At 40.6% G+C, this 20461-nt stretch overlaps 1 protein-coding gene across 1 annotated transcript in view; it reads right to left on the bottom strand.

The window, feature by feature from the left end:
• The window catches only part of LOC122885639 (plexin-A2-like), a 73332-nt gene that overhangs the window by 22229 nt on the left and 30642 nt on the right, over window positions 1–20461 (bottom strand). The window contains exons 5-16 of the mRNA XM_044216997.1: window positions 15138–15238; window positions 12646–12769; window positions 11569–11722; window positions 10915–11011; window positions 8228–8342; window positions 6990–7190; window positions 6181–6277; window positions 5196–5395; window positions 3204–3355; window positions 1991–2108; window positions 1375–1511; window positions 667–834 (exon numbers count right to left, since the gene is read on the bottom strand). Of these exons, the coding sequence (XP_044072932.1) occupies window positions 667–834; window positions 1375–1511; window positions 1991–2108; window positions 3204–3355; window positions 5196–5395; window positions 6181–6277; window positions 6990–7190; window positions 8228–8342; window positions 10915–11011; window positions 11569–11722; window positions 12646–12769; window positions 15138–15238 (1664 nt within the window). The remainder of the gene's footprint in view (window positions 1–666; window positions 835–1374; window positions 1512–1990; window positions 2109–3203; window positions 3356–5195; window positions 5396–6180; window positions 6278–6989; window positions 7191–8227; window positions 8343–10914; window positions 11012–11568; window positions 11723–12645; window positions 12770–15137; window positions 15239–20461) is intronic.

Genomic DNA, 20461 nt, shown 5'->3' with positions numbered 1-20461 from the left:
GCTCTCCCTAAATGCAGTAGCATGCTGGACCTGAGGAGAGCCACAGCAGCCAGCCAGGGACGCTGGCTTTTCTGGACACAGAGGAAGAAGCAGAGGCGCGGTCGGAGGAATGGCTAATGCTAGAAGGAAAGATTGTGTGTGGAGAAAAAGAAAAGAATAAAGAATATTGCCTGATTGAAACGTGGTCTCAATGTGTCTCCGAGCCAAGGGAACTCACGGTAGCATGATTCTGCTACAATGTGTAAATTAGAGCTTATGTGCTACAGTGCTGCAATTTGCAAAATGAGATTGCTTCCTTACGCATTAATTATTACATGTTTCTCTAATCAAAATTAATACCATACTTGGAACCCATGAGCATGTGAGAGCCCTGTAGGACTGCCAAATTTGTCCGCAATTTGCAAGCGACAATCATTTGTTAATCGTGACGCTGCTACCATTTGCAATCTGCGTGTAAGCAGTACTCACAAATTGCTTTTGTGAGACGGGCCCTAAAGTTTGCATGCCTGTGGACTGTGTGAGGTAACAAGATCACAACAAAAACCCCATGAACATGCAAACTCCACACAGACAGGTCCAGGGAATGAACCTCCATCCTTGTCAGGTATCAGTGCATACATGTGGCTGGTATCTGTGTATATGCAGTACTATATTGCTTAGTGTTACCTGGTAATGCTCCACAGGGGTTCAATGCGCTGGACTGTGGGGTCTTCTATGTACTCAAAGGCCAGACTCCCAGGAACTTTGGCCCGGTCGACACTCAGACTGACCTGCACTGGTCCGGCTCTCGTCACAGATGGCGCAGAAAAGCACACAATCTCCGACATGGTCCTCCTGGTGGGAGTACCAAAAAAGTGATTTATTCATGGCTTTGATTGCGAATGCCCACTCGCTACTGCAGTGGCAAATCCATGAGTTCACGCACTTATCAGCCATGCATATTACTATAAGGGGAGAGGATTCGTTATATACTGTCCCATCTCTTCCTCGTTATAGACACATTAGGGATGGAACACTGTAATTAGAGGGTGCTCTAGCTAATGGCTTCCTTGCCTCACCCTCCTGACTCCTACCATATGAGACATTTTGAACTTTAAATAGATATCTATAAATACACAGAGAACAATACCTACCGCTCTGGGTTTCATCACCTCCTCACAAATCATCATTAAGACTTTTCATTTAACACAAGGACACGTAATTGTATCTAAAGTGTGCTTCTTTAAATAGAGTGATCTCACTGTGTTTCATAGAGATTAGAGAAGGCTAAATCTTTAATATTGTGTGGAAGCAGTCTCACTTTAGTGTCAGTGAATCTGGAGTCTTAAGGCATGTAAGTTAAGATAACAACAGGGGGTTATGTTATCAACTCACCTGTACAGCTCACAGGTCTGATTACCAAAGTACACATTCACAGTGCTTCCAGCGCCCAGATTCTCCCCGACAATGGTGACCTTGGTGCCCCCGGATTCAGGTCCTCTGCCTGGGGTCAGTGCCAGCATCGAAGGGGTCTGTTGAGAACCAAAATGTATTAATGTTTCATTCAACATAGGTCAGACACAGACAATACAGTATGTCTTATTAATTATCTGAAAAGTCCTGTTCTACCGGCCTTGGCTGAATAAACCATCAAAGGTAGACTAAAGAGCTTCTTTAGAAAAAAAAAGTTGAATTAAACATACTAATAATACAGTGCATCTTCAGAAACAAACAAAATTCTTTCTTGGCTTGAGCGCAATAAAGCACATCATTCTTTTCATTTGCCACACTTAGTGAACAAACCGTCAGAAACACCTTCATAATGATGATGCACAATCTATGTTGTACTAAAATCAAGTGTCTTATTCTGTCTTCCTCTTAAGTTAGTGATTGCAGTGGCTTGAAAAGATGAAATTGGTTGTTGGCTTTCACCTGCAATCACATGTTACAGCCTAATTCATTGCAAATGACACAAATGGATGAAGTGGATGTATTTCAGTGTCAGAATTACCACAAAGGAGTAGAGCTGGGAGGACTGTGCGCGTAGTTCTGGTCTGCATTCGCCAACACACAGCTTCACTGGACCTGGTGCACTTCCTTTAGGAGCCTCAGCCATCTCACACACAATCCTGTCAAGACAAAAGACACAAAAACATGAATGTGAGTGCACAAAAACACAGACATGCAGTAGATCATCATGCATACAAGTAATAACACAAGCCAGGCACACACACACACACACACACACAGCAGAATCACTGCACTGTATCACATTTGTTATGAATTGCACTGGGGGAAGATGGCCTCTGCTGGCCAGTGTGATTGAGGCAGACTTTCATAGAAGTTGTGGGTCAATACAGACGGCCATCTTTCTTCCTAATGGGAAACCTATAACAGCAATATAACTCAAATGATAAACTACATCCCTCCCCATCTCCAGCACGATTGCCACCCACCATTACCTCCGGTTGCCATGACAACATAAGGGTTTCTTCAATAAATCAGTATTGCCTGTCAGGTCAATAAGATAAAGTGTGCCATGAATAAGTCATTATAGCAACTGACCCCATGCTGAAATTAATGGTTGTAACAGCTGTAATGCCATGTTTTAAAGCACTGTGTGTGCCAAATGAATGGCCCTGCTGAATGCACTGCTCTGTGCAAGAAACCCTGTGTTCCCTGATACAATAAGAGCACCCAATGAATCGTCCCTGCCCAACCCTTCTATTCATACATCACGAGAGTTTTCCAATTTTCTGCTGGCATGTTCTTTTTTTTTACAAGGATATAAATAAAGTCCCTGCAGCCTGAGCCCAATCGCATTACATGGCTGTGAGAGAAACACATGGCTAACAGATTGTCCCTCCAGTCAGCGACATGCAGCGCATTTCAATTACAGCTGTGCCGACAGCCTCATAACGACAACGACACAAAGACTGTCTCTTCCTTTGGCTCTGACTGCACCAGAGCAATGCAAAGCCCCCCACACAATCCTACAACCTGATGAGGCGTCACTGGGCTCCGGCTTATTCACAGACTGTGCTAGTGTCAGTGAGAGAAATAGTGTGAGAAAGTAAAAGAGATTGCATGTGTTTATTTTCTTGTGTGTGTGTGTGTGTGTGTGTGTGTGTGTGTGTTTGTGTTTGCATCTGTACATATGTCTATGTACAGTACAGTATGAATCCATGTGTGTCTGGGCAGTGGAGGGGAGGAGTCTCTCTTACTGTTCTGCAGTAATGTATCCCTCCTCCTGTGGGGTGCACTGCACACCCGCCACCTCCACGTTGCCCTCCAGCTCAGAGAAGGACAGACCCAGGTTCAGGCCCTGGATGGTGACCAGTGTGCCCCCCTCCAGAGGTCCTGCCACTGGGCTCATCTACGTAGGAATGAGAAGAAAGTGATAGTAAGATGAAGGCGTACACTGTTAGGTTCTCAGATATGGGTTTGTCCGTTTTGTCCACCCGCATATAACTGAGCACAGCTTCGTACTGCTGAAAACTGTAGGTACAATTTCTGTACAATAAGGTTTTTGTGAATAGATTTCTCATTTATTCACCTAAAACCTTAGCACAATCTAGAAGTGCCAAGTCAAAGGCAACTGGGCTTGCTTTAGATTCTCGATTCTTAAGTCCAGTTGCCTTTGACTTAGCACTTCCACATGACCTGAATGACTGAGAGTCTTCACAGACACACTTACCACAGTTTCTGTTTAATCTCTATGTAAACATTAAGTACATTTACCTTAAGTCTGTGTGAATTACATAACTCACATACTGACAGGGTTAATTCAAAAAGCCTTGAAATCCACTGTAATTCAAAACAAACTTTAATGAATAATGCAGTGAATAACAAAGCCTTGAGAAACCTATTCACAGTCCTTTCCAGTGTAAAGTTAACCATCCCAGCAGGAAATCTTTGGACCTGCTGAGCAGAACAGGAGTGATGTCGGAGCAACACTTCATCCACTCCTGAGCAACACTCGGTAGTTGATTCATTCTGCTGCAGCTTCTTCAAAACCACTAATAATGTGACAGGGACATCAAAGACTTGCAGCTCTTTGAAGTGGAAGAGCCTTGCATCTCTGTGCCTGACCGACTGTGGCTCATTCAAGAGAATGAACAGGAGTTTGTGACATAAGAGATACATCACCACTCTCTAAACAAACTGAATTCGTTTTACTGTCAAGCACTTATGGTATTCATCCGGCGTGGAATAAAATGTGGGATTTTCTCAGGTAAAGACACTTGGGATGGGAAACTGAAAGGTAGCCACAGATAATATAATTGTTTGTTGTTGAAATTTGCAGACTACCAAGAATATCCAACAAGATGTGTTTGCATACTGTTTTTGGATACTAAAAGGTACAGATAGACGGATGGTTGAAGAAACAAGCTTGTGACTGGACATTTATGGGCAGTGGGCTTTTGTTCAAAGCCTATAGCCCCAAAACTTCTCTAGAACTCAAATGGTGGTCTCCAGAAGTAAAAACAATTAATAATCTCCACAGGAAATTTGGTTTTTGCTTACACTATATATGTATAGGAACAAAACTATGGTATATGATCCTGTAGAGGCCATAAGTTGATATTTATTCAATTTAGTTTTTAAGAAATCTTGTTTATTCCACATTCCAGTGAAGCACAAAACTGTCCAACAATCCTAAACTGAGGTCTACCAATCAGATGTCACTGTTACACAGTGATGGTACCATGGCAACGCTTATTTGCTCAGTTGACAGCCAGAACGGAGTGAAATAAAGTAGTTTCAGCTACTGTAACAACCTGCTTCACCTTGGTTTCTCTGTCAGACACGCCTCGTATCTCAGTCAACGAGTTTGGCTTTATACTTCTAACAAAACACCCAAAACAAGATTTTGCCTTCTTTCCATCTTCAGCTTCAAAGTTTCTGAACAAATTACTACAATGTCATGATTGCTTTCAGCTAGCTTGCCTAGTTCAAGACTTAACATTTTTATTACTTCAATTTTCTGAAATATTGTTCGAGAAAACAAATGGAACATTTAGTTTAAATATGTTTTAATTGCCATGACCTCTAAAACTGAGAAATAACTCTCATGTATAACTCTCCCTACCACAGAAACTCACATCTTGTGTTTGTTTAATTTAAATATACTATATGTCTAAATTTGGTGGCTTCACTGACTGACTGACTGACTGACTGACCAGGCAATAGCCCAAACAAACAAATAAACAGACCTCAGTAATGCGTGGGTTGGTACACTTGACTTTCCTGGCAGAAAGGTTCAGCCAGCGGCTAGCGTAGGGGGAGATGGGAGGACAGTGCTGCTTCATGGTGCATCGCCCCTCGCCGCTACACCAGCCACACTGGAACTTCCTCTCCGCCCGCAGACACATGCCACAGCTGTCCCGCTGGGCACTGCACTTGTAGAGGTGCACTGTGGGATAACACAGAGGATATCTGGTCAGTTAAAATATCAAGTAATTTCACATGTCAATATTGATGTTTTTGAAGCTATCAAAAACACAGAATATCACTGCTGTTAACAGGTTATAAAAGCAAATGTCAACCATAAAATATTCTGTAAAAACACACCAAAACAGTTCGATCAACTGTTCAAATGTAATCAAACTGATCAACCGATTCACATTCTTAAACAGTTGGTATTTAGAGTCAACTACAAAAACAACTGGCTATAACCATGGATAGTCAACTTAACCTGTCAATAAAAAGAATAAAAAGAAAGTTTGTTTAAATTCCCTCTTCCTCTCCTACAAAAATGATGCCAAAGTAATCCAGTAAACCTTTCTTTGAAGTCTGTTTCTTACACCCTCTCTCCTGTAGGTAGCCTATATTTATGCCCATATAAAGTAACTTACCTAAGTAATGACAAGGCCTGTTAAAATTCATGGCCATCACTGTGTATATCCTTGGCTACGGGGATGTATTTATTGTACAACCCACAATGACGAATGACAAACACCTTTTCTTGCATGATGATGGAGAGGAAACCAAGAGCAGCTGTGAGCAAATATGAAGATTCACCCTTCACCCCTGCGGGCACACAAGTGATTGGGTGCTTTTTGATAACACTCGCTGCTATTGTGAACTTTCTCTCAAGGCCCTCTGGGAACTTTGAAGTAATCTCTATGACCCATCTATCCCCTGTGGATTGAGTGCTTTACACTTCTCTGGCCTGGCAGTGATGGATGGCAGAGGCACCTTTAATCTTCTCGGGATTGTCGATGATGAAATTGCCATTCCATACGATGGAGAGTTCCACTGCCAGGTCACTGATCTTCACACCCTCGTACATGTACTGAAAAGCAGAAACAGAGGGTGAGGGAGTGTGCGGTAAGTGGATTCAGAAAGAGCGAAAGTCAAAGAGAGACAGAGTGAAAAAAAAAAGATACAGAGAAAGACAGAGTGGGGGAAAATGAGAGGATGAAAGGGCAGCAGAGAGACAAGGCTTTTAACCATCTGTCATTTCTGCAATGGTTGTCTGCTCCTCTCCTCTTTGACATGTAGGGACACAAACCCTGGCTGGGGTGGCCGATCATCCACATCTGAAGAAAATGGCCTTTTCATTCATTGTCATAGAGTAGCAAGGTATGCTTTGCATCGAAATTTAGCCTGTGATTTGCATTGTGCAACAAAACTCCCAAAAATCGCCTGTATTCATCCCAGACCTCTCTGTTGGGAACATCACATTTATGCTTTGTGAACACCTAGATGTTAGTCTGATATCCAGATTCCAGTCACAGTTTCCATCTTTTTCACTTAGCCATACAAGAATTTTCCTTTCCTTTCCTTTCGTCCTTCCTTCCCTGTCACTCTCCTCCTTTCTCTCACATGCTTTGCACTATTCTTCATTACTCTCACTTTCCCTTTCCTCTACTTTCTCCTCAGTATGCTCAACACCTCAGGCGGTATTCACTGATGTACCCTATGTACCTTGTCTACACAGCATCCAAGCTATCTGCCTCATTTGACAGCTGTGAGACTCCCACTGGGAGTGTTTGAGGTCATACCGAGCTGTTCTGGCACTGTACGCTGGTGCTGTTGAAGCGCAACGCTGTGACACGGTGGCTGATACCCTGCACGTGCACCACGCACTCGTAGCCCCGCTGGCCCGACTGCGGCTGGGGAAGGTTTCGGGCCCTCAGGGTGATGGGTCGGACCTCGCCGGCCGGAATGAGAATTTCCCCAGAGTGAAGGAGCTGAGGGCAGTCCTGTGAAAACAACATACAAACACGTAATTGTACCATTCACAGGACAAAAACACGCATTTTTTCATGTTGTCCCTGCTGTTATGCCTTAATATTTCCCATGCATAATACATAAGTAGTAGTTTCATAACTAACGAGTAACAAGTTATCTATCTACAGTATGTAGGTATCTATCCATAGTATCTATTTGTCTATCTATGTGTCTTTCTGTCTATGTCCATGTGTCTATCTGTACTATGTAATCCGTATTAATACATATGAATGTGTTAAATAAACATGAAGGACTTGGATTAATGGGGGAAATAAATCATTAATCCAAATATAATTTGCATTCATACATGTTACACTTTCCACTTTCCAGTAAACTATAAGACTCTGAGCCTATGGTCTGTTGTGACTATGTACTGTATACTACCATATTTGATTATTTAGGACATCATTTTTGTCAATGTAATTATTAAATCTTTGGTTGAAATATCTCAACTACTGGATGGATTGGCACAAACTTTTGCACAGATATTCATGGTTCCTAGATGATGAATCCTAATGACTTGATCCCGTGACTTTTCATATAATGCCAACATCAGGTCAAACTTTCAATTTGTCCAGTACTTTGGTTTCTGACAAAATACTTGCAAAACTAATGAAGTCCCCTCCAGCCTCAGCTGTACTTATTGTACTGTGTTTAGTTCTAATTAGCGAATATTAGCATGCCAACACGCAAAACTAACATGGTGAACATTATTATACAAATTATACCTGCATAGCATCAGCATGTTAGCATGCAGACATTAGCATTTAGCTCAAAGCACAATTGTGCCTAAATACAGCATAATAGAGCTGCTAGCATGGCTGTAGACTCTTAGTCTGGTTGATTCTTTGTACTGGGGCTATATTTTTACATTTAAATCATGGATTGTGCCTTTAAGGTAAAAATGTCACACAGGAACAGATAAATGGTGCTCTTGAAAGCTACACTTTAATCAGCTAATGAAACTGTAACACTGCACTATCTTTACGTTAATGTGAATGTACTGTACCTCTGAGGCGTTGACTCTGCCCTCCTGGAAAGAACAGCTGCTGGGGTCGTGGGTGCACAGGTTGCGGTATTTACACCAGTGGCAACGAAAAGTGCTGTTTACACAGGACAGACACCTGCAGGATGAAATTAATGCATTACTACATACTGCAAAATTTTAATAATACCTCCTGTATATTGAGTTACTCTGCATTTACAGAATGTAAAAAAAAAGATGAATCCCTCTTTATTTCCTATCCATCATCTACATCTTCCTCTCTTGGGTGAAGAGGACTGAAAGGGGGAGACTGATAAAGGATTGTAGCTTTCTGAATTCATCTTGTCAGAGTGTTTCACAGAAAGATCAGATGTCCCCAATTTCTATGCAGACAGCATGAATGGTTGTCTTTTTGTCATAGATGACAATAAATGACCTTAAGCAAGTCTTGGGAGGAGAGTAACTATTCAAGTGTCCCTGTCACTTGAAGCACTCAGCAGTTGTTAGCAGTTGTAACATGTAAAAAGATGTAGTATATGTAACAAGGACATACAGTGTCCTAACAAGGTTTTTAACAAGTTTTTTTTTTTTTTTTTACAGACCTCTTGCTTTACATTTGTGATATTTGACTGTAATGAATACAGTACATTTTTAAAGTCACCCATACAACATCTGGAATTGGAACTGAATATTTGACAAATTGAACTGCACAACATCTTTGGCACTGATTCAGTCAACTGCAGCGGTCAGTTGTGGATTAAAGTTGTGCTGAAACAACCCTGTTGGACTGGATTTAAACACATTTCGTTCAACAAACAGGGAGCTGACTGTGATGCAACTTTGGGTAGAGAACTGAGAGGTGAAGAGATGAGAGAAGAGAGATGGGTAATGCACAGAGCAAATGGAGACTTTGCTGTGTATAATAGAGGTGTACCACTGTGCAGAAAACAGATCCTTGCACTTTCAAAGTCTGTTCTCCTGAATTTGGTCATGAAATAAGATGAAACCATGAGGAACCTATAAAACCACTAGCAGCAATTCAATACTGCTGCTCATAGCAAGCTACAAATGCCAATAAATGTAGTGCAGCAGCATTAAATTTTGATATTAATCAGCTGCCCAGTATGGACATAAAAGCGTGTGCTTGTGTGTATGAGTGTGTGTGAGAAAGATATTTGGGGGGTTGGGTATTAATAGAACTGGACTGGCAGGGAGCTGCAAACACTGGATAATTAATTATGGAGGGTGATGTGATGCTGAGGTGATGGTGGTAGTGGGGGAGGTGGAGGAGGAGGTGCTGAGTTAGGAGTGTGTTTGGTCTGAATTATTAATCACAGGAGTTCACAGGGTCACTCCGCAGCTAATGGAGGACGTATTGGTGTGTGCGGATGTGATGAGCTTCTGACTGTTTCTCTCTAATAGCTTAATATGGTTATATTGGGGCATTTATGTCACAGTCAATGAGCATTTTGAATAGGTGGCATGTGTTTCCACTGTGGGCTAATTTCCTTTGGCTATGAATACACTGTCAATCAGGTGTTCCCTCCTAGAATGTATATCCCTGACTCCAGCTTTTGTGTGCTCATGGTTCAGTATAATTCATGGCACAGTTAAAGGTTAGTGAAGTGTACATGTACGTCTGTCAGTTCAAATCACAGTAACACCCCAAAAAAGAAAGGAAATATTACTTACCCTCTCTCAATTATTACTGTACTTCTTTAAGTGGATAAAAAGGTAAAAAGTTCATGATAAAGGTTGTTGAAGTAACTAATTCAACTTTGTGTGATTTGGCCTTTCTGGAGCTTTGTTAACTGTCTTTTGTTGCTGTGAAAACTCATACCATTGCTGATTTGCAGACTTCTTTTAAAGCTGGCAAATGCTGCTAATTGGCATTCATCCTAATGAGATCCACCTTTGTAGCAGTGTTTGTAATTGTTATTCAGATAAAAAAAACACTCTTGTCATAGTTTACTGTTATGGAAGATACAGTTTACATTAGCATAATGGCTAAAGGCAAAGCAGCTTCCCTGCCCAGTCAGGAAGCTTATATTGGCAGGGTAAAATAGATGAGCATTTAAATAAAATCCTCTTTAATTTACATTAATTTATCTACCCTCAAGGCACCAGAGCAAGGCTAAAAATCTAAAATGTCTTAAGTCTCATATCTCACAACAAACACAATTCTCTGGCGGGGCCCCTTTGGACAAAGTCAGGTCAAAAGGGGTGTGTGAGTCTAATGCTTATCTATTTAGGGGTCCTTGGGGGCTGCTGGCCTACAGCGACGCACGCTCAGTTGCACCAGTAAAGCTGCTCAGTTACGAATACTGTGGGTTTACTAGGCAGTTTCCAGGTGTGAATATGTTTAAGGTATTGCATAAAAAGAGCAAAATATTCCTGTCTAAGAAGAAAAGATAATTCAGTGTTTTAGAATGACTGACAGAAAATCTGTAAGTTATTTGTGTTTAAAGCTGTAAGCAATAAGCCCACAAACTGCCAGTTTAAGCTAAGTCGAAACAAACAGGCCATAGCAAATGCATCATGTTGATTCAAATGAAACCTGACAGATAAATTTAACTCAGAGGTTATCTAACAGCCCGATCTTAGTGGAGTTGTGAGCATCAGTACATCGTTGCCCTAAATTAAGTTGTGCTCTTCCATCTATTGAACAAATCAAAGGTGGGGGGTGGGGGGCCGGTAGCAGCTGGACTCACGTTTTATGTGTGCTGCAGTTGTAGAACTTCACCTCTGTGCTGGCGACCATTTGACCTGTCTCCTTTGAGTTCAGACGAAGCTCTACGCCAGCCCAGTCTGAGAGAGTGGGGGACAGAGAGAGCATAACGAGTGAAAGGACGGAGAGAGGGAATAAAAAAATATGTGAGAGTCCATGAGAGAGAGAGAACAGCATGAAAAAGAGGTGTGGGAGACAGAGAGACAGACAGAAATGATGGGTGAAAGAATGAAAACAATGAGCGAAAAGAGGAGGTCAAAATGAGAAACAAAAATGTTAATACTTTTATCACACTTCTGTAAAGAGCCACCTGGTGTCTACGTCTCTGCAAGGGCATATTGCTGTTGTTGTGAGAAAACCTTCAGTCAGAAACTTCAATTGAAGGATTACTGTATATGCTCCAAGAAAATTTTACGGCTCCTTGGTCCTTATCAAACTCTTTGGATAAACAAAAAATGCAAGGTGGTCAATCTGAAAAGAAGGCTGTTTTTTGTGTGTGGAATATTGATATTTTAAGTTTTTCAACTGACACTGGCATCACCCTAAATCTGTATATTCAGGCTATATTCATTTACCATAGTTTTACCATTTACCAAGTTTTTATTTGATTGTTTTGACACATGATATCTGAGCTCACCTTGTCCTTCTGGTATCTGAGGGACCTCCTTCCCAGCCGGGGACAGACACATAACCCTGTTCCCGTTGACATGACCCTCCACCTGGGCCTGCTGGCCAAATGAACAGGTGATTCCAGCAGAAAGGTCTGGAACATTATTCACCTCCAGCAGCAGCTAAAAAAATAGGAGAGGGAGAAGATTTAATTTACCGAATTTGAGACTGGCCTAGTGCATCGGTACATATACCATGGTGAATATGGTGACAGTGCTTTGACAGTAAAATATAATACATTTTACTGTATTTTTTTTTATCACAGAGTTGAAAGAACAGCTAGGGAAACAGCTAGCCTGGCTCTGTCCAAAGGTAACAAAATCTGCCCATCAGCACCTCTTAAGCTCATGAACACGTTAAATCTTGTTTGTGTTATCCGTACAAAAGCCGAACTGCAAAAACAACAAAATTAACTCCAGGAAGTTACTGCTCCCAGCGAAGAAAAACTCCGGCACATAACCCCCCTGTAAAACCGTAATTTGATGTCTGAATCAAAAACCGTAACTGCTTCCCCTATTTCCAGTCTTTGTGCAAAGCTAAGCAAATCAGCTGCTGGCTCCAGCTACATATTTAACAGACATATACGAGAGTGGTATTAATTCTCTCATCTAACTCTCGGCAAGACAGCAAGTAGGTGTATTTCCCAAAATGTCAAACTATTCTCTTAAAATAATCCTTAGTTCCTACTGTATTTCACTCCTCTGTGATCTTGGCTTCTGTACAAAAACAGTTGGATTCAGCTTTTTGGAAATGTAATCAACATTTTGGCAGATGCATCAGAGACAGATAGAGTAGCAGAGTAGCTCACTGCCACAAAAGCAACTCCCACCCACATGTGTTTAAACCAAAATATATAGTGGATATCCTACAGGGAGAATCACCCTTCTCTCTCTCTTTTCACCTCTCACAAAACTAATCTTCTCTACCAGGCTCATACTTACTGTACATGTGGCTGTACAAGGCTACTTTCAGTGATTGCTCATAAACATTGGCAGTGTGAGTGGAGTGATAGAGCAGTGATTGGTGGAATGATAAGCAGACTCACAGGGACACTATGTGCTGATACAGCAATGCTGTCCGGGTGAGCGATAACCTTCACACAGCGGTCAATGTCAGTGGCGAAACGGAAGGTCTCCTCTGCCTTCTGACACCGATCCCTCCTCGAGCACCTGTGGAGCAAGTAAATATATGCCAGCATTTCCATCAGCCTCATTTGTTTAGATTAATGCTAATTAGCAAATGTTAGCATGCTAATGCTAAACCAAGATGGTGAACACAGTAAACAGTATACCTGCTAAACATCAGCTTGTTAGCATTATCATTGTGGGTTAGCATGCTGGCATTAGCATTAAGCACAAAGCACCGCTGTGCCTGAGTGCAGCCTCACAGAGCTGCTAGCATGGCTGTAGATGTCTTGTTACATTTGTATATTAACAGCAAGGAAATAAAGGTAATAGTGAATGTCATGTCAGAATCAAAGTTGAGGTGATATCAGTCATCCATAACTGCTATCTGAATTATATTTTAAAATATGGACATATCTCAGATATTAAAACTGTTTCTAAAGCTGTTTAATGCCTTTTCTAACGTAACCACAATAAATGATTGTGGATGTTTCGATTTTGGTCATCTCCTGCACATGGCTCTCAGTCAGATGCTTGGTGAGATCATTCCCTTTACATTTTTACTGTGCTTTTCGGCAGAGCAAATTACATCGAGTGCAAAAGTAGAATAAGCTTCAACTCCTAGATTTTAACAGGCAATTAAAAGTAAGAAGTGAAAGGGTCGGCACCATAGTGTGACATTAGAATAATCTTGTAAGAGAGATAGGCAAAGTAAAAGTACATTTAAAGTTATGACAAGGGGTAGAAAGGATTTTTAAAACGTTTAGCAATTTGTCCAGTTTTAGAAATGGGGATTTGTTGTTGAGATAGTTTTTAATGTGGTTGTATTGATACTGATTTATTTAAAAGCGGCATTATAGGAGTTAGGTCTGGAGGCTCTGATAGTAACAGGCAGGCTGTACTTAAACATAAACACTGATTTAAAAAGAGCAAGAGTTTCTCAACTGTGCAGCTAAATTGTAATGGAAAACTCAGAGAGTATTTTGGCTGTACACCATCATCTCTTTCTTTTAAATGTGTAAGGGGAGATAGTACTTAATACACTCTCAGATGCTGCTGAGTGGGTGGCACCTCTTGAGAGAGCTAAGAGCACTGAGGCCTCTGCTGTAATTACAACACAATATAAAGGCGGAATGGAAACGCGGTGACAGCTGTTGCTGGCTCGGTTCCTTGAGGCGGACCAAAGCCACAGGAGTATAGACAGTCACCTTCTGACCGCTCATCAGCTGAAGTGCCTCCGAAAAAAAAGGATGCCTTTCATCTCTCATCTCTTTTATTCACCGTGTTTTGTCTGATGGTGCCATTTGTTCCCTTTTCCTTCAGGCTTTGTACATGTTCAGCTCCAGCAGCAGCCCCCTTGTAACTTAGTTGCTTTGGTGCACTGTGCCAGGGGTGGGAAAGTGAGATCCTGAAAGAGGTCTACATGACACTCATTCAGAGGCTCGAAAAAGACCCCAATCTGGGTTTAATAGACTATAAATAAAATAGCCTCATTCTGCAATGTGAGGAATCATGATTCTCTTTGAGTTACTTGAGGAAAAAGCAGCCTATCTATTCAGTGATAAGTGTATGGCATTAATTTAAATAAACAGTGTAATGTGACTTGTACACAAAGTCAGCACTCAGGAAAAAAGGAAATACAACTGTTTGAGGTAATTTAGATTAAAACAAAACATTATTTTTTCTTCTCACTTCACTGGCGATTTGACAACACTGGGAGCTGCAATTTAAATAATACTGATCACCATCAAGATATTGCTAGCTGAAATGCAGACGTCACATGATGAGGCAGAGGTAAATCCCTGGCTGAGGTCAGCTTCAAACACAGCAGCTGGTTCAGAAACACAGGGTTTTAATCTCCTGAATCCCCTTTGCTCCATATCGAGGTATTATGCAAGCTAACCTGGGGGTCAGATAATTAAGATGGAAGAGATATGCTTGCTCCGTCCGGTCCAAAATGTTCCCCGGGTATGTAGAGGCGTAGTTTGTACACCCGCTGCGACTCACAGGCTAATCCTTCCCACCTCCATTAACACCAGTCATCCTCCCACCTGACAGACAATAAAATCTGGTGGGCATGCAGTTTCTGCTGTCCTACATATAGCACTATTTAAGAGGGATCACACTGTCCAACAACCAATTCCTGGTTTTCTGTTTGTCCAGCCAGCTGTTGATAATGGTGAACTCCAGGGAGCATAATAAGTCAGTTATATTAAACTGCACGTATCATATGACCACGTGTCTATTACCTTCCTACGAGCTGTTTGGTAAACAGTAATGTTGTGGTTTGATCCCTCAGCTGTGATGTGTGTGTGTGTGTGTGTGTGTGTGTGTGTGTGTGTGTGTGTGTGTGTGTGTGTGTGTGTGTGTGTGTGTGTGTGAGCATGGGAGAAGATAAAGGAAACAGACTCACATGTTATTCAGGACACACCAGCCACAGTGGGGGTCACCAGAGCTCAGACACTCAGCACATGTACTGTACTGCTCACAGGCCTCCACAGGGACCTGGGCCACCTAAACCAGAGGAATGACAGGAAGGGTTCAAATGTGCATGCCTTAAGGAAAGATACACAGGTAATTTATTAAAAACACAAAGTTAAAAGGTTTTCAAAAAGAGAATACAAACTGCACTGCTCTGTCTTTGCATATCATTTCAACAACATGTTTTGGCTATTTGGCGTCTGTAAACTTATGAACATGATTCCAGTGGCAGCCATCTTGCATTTGTATCACACTCAGGTTAGGAAAATGAAGCCCAATTTTTTTAAGATGATGTTTTTGACATTTTTGCCTTAACTGTACAGTTTACAGTGAAGATGCAGACAGGAAACATGGGAAGAGAGGGAGGGTGTATGACATGCAACAAAGGTCTCTGGCTGGAATTGAACCAGGGATTATGGTAAGTGTCCCAAACCACCAGGCCATGCCATACAGCCTTAAAGGAATATGCTAACATTTGGTATTTCACAAATTCTCCACTGATACAGATAATAAATGGATCTGAATCCAGGTTGGCATTTTAAATATTAGGGTTATTGCAGATACCTGAATTTAACATGGTGGTTAGTTGTACAGTGGTGATTTAACTAACTGTCCTGCCACATTCAAGCAGTTGTTTTTTTGTATTTACTGTTCCAATAATTAGTAGTATAAATGATAGTAGTATAATAAACGATACTACTATGCAGAGGACTTCTGATTTTTAACACTAGTTTTATACAAATGTAATTCTTCTGATTAAAGTTTCCAGCTCAGTTTGAGTGTTGCTCAGCTTAGTGTGACAAAAGTTAAAAATGGCTGCCATGGAGTGGAAATAAGGTCAACGAAGATGTGCAACCAAAACATTCTGTTAATGAGGAGAGACCAAAGCCCATTTCATCATGTTGTCTATTTTGCAATATATGGAAGCCTCATCACAGCTCACACTGTAGAATATCCCAGAGGAAAACAACCCCTTTTTTTCTATGTCTTGCTGCTGACACAAATTTGCAACATGCAGCATTGTGGTTCGGCCCACATGAGGAATTTTCAGTTGTTGTTATTTTTTTTGCTCAAATGTCAGAAAGCAAATTAAAACGACACTGCAACTATTTGAGAAGCATTTTTTGCAGCAATATTCTTATTTAACTTTTCTTTATAACATTTGGTAAAGAATGTTCATGCACTACTAAAGCATGACGATTTGTGGACTCTAGTAATAGTAATTAAACTGTGAGGACACAGAAGAGGTTTATGCTGCTTTTTTCCAAACACAGGTGCACACACAAGCAAAAAGACAGACAACCACACACTCTACTACTGCTGCCATTTCCATGCGTGAATGTCTGGCAAAGCATAAACTCTCCATTAGCTGCTGTGAGAGTTGCTGCTGTCGCACGGCCACGACCATCCTTGCATACAAAAACAGGTTGGAGCTGCAGCCTGAGCACAGTTACTTCATACTTTGTTATTATTTGAGGTCTGGACGTATGATGCAAGCAATTTCCTGATGTTAGCAATCACAAATGAAGAGTGGATTATGGATTAGAGTGTCTCCGGTGCTCTTGATAGCATAAGTGGGTGCTCTCTCAGGTCTGTGTTGGCAAAATGGATTATCTGCTGCTCCCTATGAAATAACTTTCTCTCTTTTATCCAGCAGTTCAGAACCCATTCGGTGCATTCCATTAGCAAAATGATTTTGTAGCACGGGAGGGGCTGAGGGGTCTAAGTCCATATCTGACACAGTGGGAATAATCCATGAATTGTTGTGGACTGGAGCTTGTCTAAACTAACAAAGTTGGTCTGTGGACATTAGGCATCGTGACCTTTAAAAGGGGAGAGCTATGGATCTTCTGCTTTCTGCTGCCAGGCTAAGGATCAAATGTGAAGCTCTCGCTGCACATCAGAGTTGATTTGTTGAGTGGAACTGACCTGAGCAGGGATGCACTGTGTTGAATCCAAATAAGATCAAAAGACATGTCCAAAGGATTTATGTTCTCAAGGTCTAAAGAGCAAAACAGCTCAGCATGTGAATTTGCATCATTCTATCAATTACATTGTATAGTAATCACATTGTCTTAAGACTGTTTTGCCATTTTGCCTTTATTGTATAGCAACAGTTTAAGTACAGGTAGGAAACGTGGAGTAGAGAGATGGGTAAAACATCTGAAGGTCCCCAGCCAAAATCAAACCGGAATATTGCAGTTATATGATGTGTACACCTTAAAAAATCACTTAGCATTACAAACTATGACCTCAAAAATTTGGACTGGCTCCTAGACTATGGAACAGTCTCCCTCTGGGGGTCAGGTCAGCAAACTCTGTCAAGTGTTTTGAATTTCATCTTAAAACATATTTATTTTTAAAGGCATTTTATTGATGCTTCCTTGCTCTGATGTTCTTATTTTTTGACAGTGTTTGATGTAAATATTTATTCAAATGCTTTTATCGTTACTTTTTTAAGTTTCACTTGCTCACTTTACTTACAATATGTTGTGTAGCTCACTCCATATGTCTATGTAAGGATGGTAAAATCAAAAAGAAAATGATTTTATTTATTAAGTATTTCTGTTTTAAGCAGCCTTTAACGAACACCATTTTCCACAATATGGAACGCATCAAGTCAAGAGACAGTCACTAGTCCAGGCTGTAACAATAGGCGAACATGGCTGAATGGTGTAGACGTTTTTAGACTGCAGAGATTACAGTTATATAATGAAAAATACATTAGAAGAAAGCGTTGGTAACTACAATAGTTACAATGGCATAAGTACCCACACTGCTGCACTGGTAAATTTTCAAGTGATATAGTTTTTTGTGTGCTAACAAATTAATCACTTTGTTTAGATCACTAAGGGTTCAACTGCAAATATCAAGTGTTGTAGAGGATTCTCATTTATCTTATAGAAGTAAGAACATTTTTTCAGAAAGACCGATGAAAGAAATGCTGAATGAGTGGCTGCACTGAGCCACAGAAAGTACTCTAGTGGAACAGCCAGGAGGTGATGTCAGGACTCTGGCTCTCTATTGAATTTTAATATAATGCAATCCTTTTACTGTGTCCATCCTAATGACAGTCACCATATAATATATATACATATAAATGTAATGATACACAGGAGTTGATCTAGATATTTCATAGTGACTACTTTTGTGGTTTAACCTAAATTGAAGGATACTGTTTGTTTATGAAAGTTCATATTGTGGAGATGGGTTTCACACTTCACAGTAACGCATTTACTCTGTGCATCCCTTTCATCTTTCTACAATCGAACATCACCGAATTAAGCCTTCATCCTCAGTTGATGTTCAGTGTACTGTAGATACCTCATAAATCATTCATAACCAGACACACTATGTAGTAATTCTCATCAAGTCTTTGTTTGTCTTGTCTTCTCTAAGATAATTTCTTCAGGAGAAAGTGATCATTTAAAGCAAACACAGAAAACCAATGAAAACCTTTCGCTTCCGGAGAGGCGAAATCTCAGTCTGGCTGCTTTTGAATGTTTTTCAGTGTTGTATCATGGCGGGGTCGGATGATCACGTCCTTTTCCAGCATTGGGAATTACAAAATCTTTTCACAGCATCTCGTTTGACCTTACACTAATGCTCGAACTTATCATCTCACCAGTTCGCTATCACTTTAACACTTTCATCCGGATTTACAGGAACTTTACGAATGCTGTCAGATGAGCATACAGGCTTTTAGATCTCTACACTACTGTCATCCTATATCCTCAGTCTGGCTCTGGAAAATCCACAGCCATCACGCGACCGCTAGTATCATGTGATCGCTGTGGTTATCAAGTCACATCCAGGATTTTGTGCTTTTAGGACAATATTTCTGTTTAACTTTGTGACCAGATTTTATTGTACAACATTAGTACTCATTAGTATTAATGAGTAGTGTCCCAAAATTGAAAATCAATATCCTATTTGAAATTGAAGCACAGTAAAACTCATGAAACACAAACTTAAGACAAATTGTGATACCAATAATAACTAATGTCTTGGTTGACTCAACATTACCATTTTAATAGATTACATCACATATAACACAGATTGCTGTTTAATTTAAATTCCTCATCATGTGGACTTTTGTTCTGCTTTGACTTACTGCAGAGCTCAACCCATAAAAACTACTGATATGTGACATTTTAGAAATTAATTCTTCAGTTTTAGAATTGCAAGCAACACTGACTGCATTATCGTGCAGTTACCAACATTGTTTATAGAATGTAGCTTCACTCTGAAGTTAATATATCCACAGTTGTGTCATGTTACATTTCCCTGTTCACCTTCTCAAAGCCACATGTTGTACAGCAGTCATTCCCAGCGATGGATTTGTGTACCCCACCAGGTACTTCTGAAGTTGCCAAGGGGTATGTGGAAATATTTTAGAGTAGCTCAGCTAAATTCAGTGGATTCATAAAAAAATTAAGTTTTGATTAAAACAAATCCAGATATTTCTGTTTAGGATGAAAATCAACAAACAAACAGGATTACAAATTGGTGTGAGGCTGATCTTTAGTAAATTTATTGTCACAATAACCCCAAAACGACCAGCTACAACAGGTCGATTGCACAGGACACACCTCCCACCGACCCGGGTCAAATGACACATGAACACCATTTGCTGGGATTGAAGAGTTCATCAGCAATGGAGCAGAGAAGATAAAATAGATAGTTGAAAGTGCTGATAAATGGTTGTCATGTCCATTGTCCGCCACTCCAAGTGGTAGTAGTACGGTAAGGTAAACTTAAACTGAAAAAATACCAAAAAAAACAGGAGCAGTATGACTGGTATGAAATAAATATTGTAACAGTATCCACTTTTATATATTTAATAGTGTTAAATAGCATCCAGTTTAAAATACATTCATATGAGTACATTTGGAACATGACGGACGGTGCTGGTAAAGGGGTACTTGAGCTCATCTGACAGAGCTGTGGTGGTACGTCAGATAAAAACCACTGCTGTATAGTATACTCACATACAGGTGAGAGAGAAAGATAGACAGACAGACTGACTGACAGAGGTAAAGAGAAAGAAGTGGATGGGTGGGATTTCAAACAATGATTTTACATTTTACGGAGTGGCACTTTGAGAGATTGCCCTGGAAAAACCCTGCAGCAGTTTCCCCCTTTCTCTAAGGTTTAAAGCCTTAGCCATCATTTCGCAGACAGACGAGTGACATTCAGCGAGGTTATTGTGTGTTTGGATACTGAGCATTTCTATTCTTAGAGATGATCAAACTA

Source organism: Siniperca chuatsi, linkage group LG2 (genome assembly GCF_020085105.1).
Source record: "Siniperca chuatsi isolate FFG_IHB_CAS linkage group LG2, ASM2008510v1, whole genome shotgun sequence".
NCBI classification, from domain to species: domain Eukaryota; kingdom Metazoa; phylum Chordata; class Actinopteri; order Centrarchiformes; family Sinipercidae; genus Siniperca; species Siniperca chuatsi.
This window is presented reverse-complemented; position numbering and strand designations above follow the sequence as displayed.